The sequence below is a fragment of the Mytilus californianus genome, unplaced genomic scaffold, assembly GCF_021869535.1.
Source record: "Mytilus californianus isolate M0D057914Y unplaced genomic scaffold, xbMytCali1.0.p SCAF_6, whole genome shotgun sequence".
NCBI classification, from domain to species: domain Eukaryota; kingdom Metazoa; phylum Mollusca; class Bivalvia; order Mytilida; family Mytilidae; genus Mytilus; species Mytilus californianus.
Window position 1 is genome coordinate 104684950 of NW_026262712.1, and position 5207 is coordinate 104690156.

The window sequence follows — 5207 nt, forward strand, 5'->3', positions numbered from 1 at the left end:
AGCAAGTTTAATTGCAGTACAAATAAATCCGTCCAGATACATCATCAAATAGCCTCTAACTTTCACTAAAAGTGTTTATTTTCATATTGAAGACATTTAATTATCCTGATAAAAAATCCTATATCGGATATGCAATACCTGTTTGGGTTTAACGTGTGGTTTAGTTAGTGTCTTATAGACGTACATGTATACCCCTTGTCACCTTAAAATCATACTGACAGATTTAAGAAAAAGGTTTACTATTGCAATTATTTGATATCCAGATTATAAACTTGCGTGGAATAATGCACAAAAATGCACCGAAAATGGGTCTCGTTGATTAACTGACACTTTATGTAATTATCCCCTGCCATGTAACAATTCGAACCAATACAATTGTTGTAGAGAAACATTTTCTTTATAAATATTGTTAAGTGCTCGTCAAGTACTACGTATTTCCTGTATAGATCCTGGATTGCTAAAAACAGTACAAAGCTATGTTCGGGGCAATTATTAGTAATAACGACACACCATTGATACTGAAAACTAATTTTTGCAGAGGGAAATTGTAGGTTATCATTTATTTATTTTTCAAATTTTACTTTGTACACACGACACAAAGAACATCGGCTTCATTGGTATAAGGAGGACATCTCAAACTGCCACATTTGGTTCGAAGAGGAAAAAACAAAGCTCCATCCTCATTTGAATTCTTACTGTCAAATGGTTCTGCATTTTTGTCAACACAGGCGTAGTCCCTTCTATGAAAACTTGAACGATCACTCATCAGATAGCCATTATATTCTGAGGTCCATCCTTTATAGCAAGTCTTTCGACCTGGAATATAGTATGATATTGATTGATAATAAGCCACCTTTACTGGTCAGAGGAAAACTATTAATTTGTTTAAGGTATTTATATATGCATTTCATATTTCGTAACCATAGACAATCAATTGAAATGCATTACACAGGATGAAATACTTAAAAATATATTAGACAGTGCAAGACCATAGTTACCGCCAACAAATGAAAAAGTATAACTAAAATACCGAACTCAAAGGCAAATTCAAAAAGGGAAAGTCCATAAAAACTGACAAAATCAAGCGCTATCAATCAACGGAACAAGTTAAAAACAACTGCTATATTCCTGATTTTTTTCCGTAGAAAATATTCTGATAAACCTGGTCTTATAGATAGCTAAACCACAATGATTAACATATGGTGAAGATAGTCTGACTCCCTACCGGTACAATATTTTGTGAGTACAAATTTAAGCAACAGTAGTTTGACGTTTGTCATATCTCATCAATCGATTAAGAAGATACAAATTATAATAAAAAACAAAAAACCGAGGGAATGGTACAACTTCAATAGTAGCTAAATCATTTTCGTTATATGGTAAGCGTTTTTTGATTGAAAATTAAGTATACAGGTCCAGACGAAAAAAAAACTATCATCCAGCTTTCTTTTTTCTCTTTAGAAGTTTTAAGATTATATGTTTTATTTTCAAATCGCTATATTTGGGACCAAATTCAAGAGGAGATTCGCAATTTTTCCTTTTGATATCTGATATCGTTTTGTATAACGTCTTAGTTGTGAAGTTATAATAACATGCAAAAATATTCATCGGAGATTGATTGATTAATTGATTTGTGTTTAACGCCGCTTGTAGCACTATTGGTTTTTCAATTTGTGGGCGGTCAGTTTTTATTGGTGGAGGAAGCCAGAGAGAACCATCGACCAGCACAAATTTGTTTAATTAAATGAGATACATTGCACCATTTCTATCAAATTTTTCAATCAAACATATCAAAAACAAATAAGTAATATATGAGTTAAATGGCCTTTGATATCATTAGCACACAAAAAAAAACTTCATTACAAACAATTTCAAATTGGTGGCAGTCTAATTCATTGACATACCTGGTATCATTATCACAGTCGATCTTTGTTTTTGGAAACAAACAGCACAGGGTACTTCCTTATCGGCCATACTTTCTGACCATCCAGCAGGTTTCTTTGACGAATCGAGTTGATATTCCGCTCCATATAGCTGGTCATTGACATATGATTGGTGCTGTCCGTTCTCTGGATCGTTTGGGAGACATAAATAGTTCACACCACCTCCTTTATTATTGTAAGCATTTCCACCAACTTGTCCTTAAAGGAATAAATGAATGCAAAAGAAGTTAAAAACAGTTTTAACTCATTTATTGGCCAACTATACCATAAAATAGAAGTGTAACTTTCTTCCTGTCAAAGATTTCTACGTTTAACTTATTATGTTGAGTTATTGCTGTTTCATTAGCTTTTACGAGACATCTTACTTTATTAAAATTGAAGTAAAAAAACAGGTAATTTACACAATAAAAATAAATCCGATATACTTTGGAGATTAGAGATGAACTATTGTTCAATTACTCCTTTTTAGTTCAAGTTCAAATCTAATACAAGGATAAGTTTCATTACCTGTATACACTATAACCGCTTCTTGTGGACAACTTTTCTTACCCCAATACACGAAAGTAACTCCTACGAAAAAAAAATAGATAAGTTCAGTTTAGGGTCTATTCTTTAAGATTACTTTTCTACTATAGAGAATTTAATGTTTTACTTTAGCAAAATTGTTTTAAAAAGGTAAGTGTGCTTATTTCGTAAATGCATTTTATATGTCTTTGTGATGACATAATCATTCCCCTAAAAAAACATAATTTGTTTTGGAAGCCATTGCAAATTCGATGTTTTATTATTGAGAACATTTTGAACTGATAATGAAAACAACATGACTTATTGATCAACAATCAGTGTATTGGTCATTTATATTCGTTGTCAAACTGCTGCTTTTATTATTTGTTTTATTTCTGTTGTACATACATTTAACGTGATATCAAAACGGAAATATATCCAACTTGGAATAAAATGTTATAACCTATATTCGTTGTCAAACTGCTGCTTTTATTATTTTTTTTATTATTATTATTTCTCGTGAACATACATTTAACATGATATTAAAGCGGAAATATATCAAACTTGAAATAAAATGTTATAACCTGTATCAGATGGTTTGATTGCAGAAGGTGAACATTCTTCTTTCCTTGACGTATGCAGATAATGTTTCATCATATCTATCAGAGACTGGTCTGATGCCGATAGAACGTAGTCCTTACATTCATGGTTTTGGACAATTACAACTACAGTTGCTAGCAACATTGTCACTAATGGTAAATACATATTAAGTCTGAAAAAATAGATAAGATATCAATTATTCCTAGACTTTTGATATTGAATCTAGAGATATCAAAACACTAGTTTGCAAAATAGAGTTAGAAATTTATATTTTAGTATTGCGGAAATTATATTCTTTTGTAGCTTTATTGTACATTAGATCTGAAACAAACAATACATGTTCTGCATGAGCAGCAGTGTTTAAACTTTGAATTTTTTTGTTATGTTACCATTAAAGATACACAGTTATACATTTAAAAACTTGTGCATTTGCGATAATTCCCCCAAAAAATAAAATAAAATCAAGAGTCCCAAATCTTAACGTACCTTGGTCTGCTTGATTAATAAGTCAAGGACTGATGTCTACAAACATTGTGTTTAACTTTTATTTCGTTTCTGTTTTCTAAAAATAAGTAATTTGCGTGACTGTATATTGACATCGTACATTCATGTATATTCATTTCAACTATTTCGCAGATAGTCAAACAACAGTTGTTGATAAACGTCATTTTTCTGAATATCCCTATTTGTCTTTTGTGGTCAATTGTTGCACCCTGGATTTCCATCTGTGTGTGTATATGTGTATGGATTATAATTACAATGAATATATACATCTCCTTTGCTATGACTAACATAGATTCCATTGTGATATGTTTGGAGATCTCAGATTAAAACAAAACATTTTAGCAAGTACTGAAATTAGAATGAGCAGAGAAAAACACCGCGAGATAGTATGAAATGATTAAAACATTTTCAGTGTTTAAAATGTTGAATTGGTGCGTACGAAGCGCTTTTCTGGGTTATGTTTTATTGGAAACGATCAATCTCAAAGATTTGAAAGCCTAGGATATATAACTACTTGTTACATGAATGGTATTTTTTCTGTAATCTTCCGAGTAGTTTAACTTCTGTTATTTATAAAGGAGTGAATATACAGGAAGTTATTGCACTATCCAACCCCGTAGTTGGCCGCTTAACATAGATACGTCAAATAATAGGAAGCGGTTAGACCGGTGCATTACATTTGATCTTGGAGTTGGTTATTGCACCGTCTAGCTCCGCCTCTTTGAACTAATATAAAATAAAACAAAAATTAGTATCAATGACCATGAAATTTCCCAATGAATTAGAATAAAATAAACCGACACTCAAAATTAGCAGAGCAATAATTCGTGGTGAGAATAGATAGATATTTAGGGGACCCTAACCACGGACTCCTTTATATTTACCCTAACCCTGAAACAAACTCTTACCCATAACATACCCTTATTCTTTTTTTAAACCTAGCTTAAACCAAGCCACATCCCTTACCCGAAATGACATGGTACCCTACAGTAAATGAAGTCCTAGGTACTACAAAACAGATTAAATGGTCAATAAACAGTATTGTTGAATTTCCTTAACGAATTCTTTCAAATATCTAGAAAAATCCAAAATCTATATACAGACACATAGATCGAATTTACCGAATAATATTGTTTTTCACCCTCTTCTAGTGACCACGTCCGATGTATTTAAAGGAGAAACTGGTTGTCGTCCGACCCTTTTTGGTGGGGTATTTCAGTATCTGTTCAAGATGAATATATATATATTTATCATATACTTTTTGAAAATAGTGGTATAATTGTACCCCTTGATAAAACTAATTTGTTCATATATTTATTTATTAAATTTGAAGAATTGCCTTAGCCGTTTGATATGACTTTCCTTATCAACTGCCTTCTGTTTATATCAACTGCTTCCGGTTTATATCAACTGCTTCCGGTTATTATCGCATGCCTTTCTGTAACGTTATCCCTTGGCATTTCGACGTCATTCTGCAAATTCCGGAAAATACACCTCAATGGTACATTATTAGTGAAAAACATAACTAAGTAGGATAAAAAAAAACAAATATTAGGAAACAGGAAAAAATATTTTTAAAAAATGCAAGAAAAATAATACGATAAGTGCATTTTTCAAAGTCTGTATTTCTTTTGCTGAAGTATATGATAAGAAGAA

General features: G+C 31.7%; 1 protein-coding gene across 1 annotated transcript; it reads right to left on the minus strand.

Moving 5' to 3' along the window:
- Positions 1–535: 535 nt before the first annotated feature.
- On the minus strand, positions 536–3571 carry LOC127706249 (uncharacterized). The gene is made up of 5 exons (XM_052210755.1): positions 3534–3571; positions 3032–3219; positions 2451–2513; positions 1905–2141; positions 536–816 (listed from the first exon to the last, which is right to left on the minus strand). The coding sequence occupies exons 2-5, from the start codon at positions 3210–3212 to the stop codon at positions 578–580; spliced, it is 720 nt and encodes a 239-aa protein (XP_052066715.1). The 5' UTR covers positions 3213–3219; positions 3534–3571; the 3' UTR covers positions 536–577.
- Positions 3572–5207: the final 1636 nt, after the last annotated feature.

Bases quoted from the DNA above. Each gene is read 5' to 3' on its own strand.
- LOC127706249 (XM_052210755.1), bottom strand. From the start codon at position 3,212: ATGTATTTACCATTAGTGACAATGTTGCTAGCAACTGTAGTTGTAATT. The intron at 2,514-3,031 runs GTTATAACATTT...TTTTTTTCGTAG, and splicing joins AATCAAACCATCTGATACAG to GAGTTACTTTCGTGTATTGG. The intron at 2,142-2,450 runs GTAATGAAACTT...TATTCCTTTAAG, and splicing joins AGCGGTTATAGTGTATACAG to GACAAGTTGGTGGAAATGCT.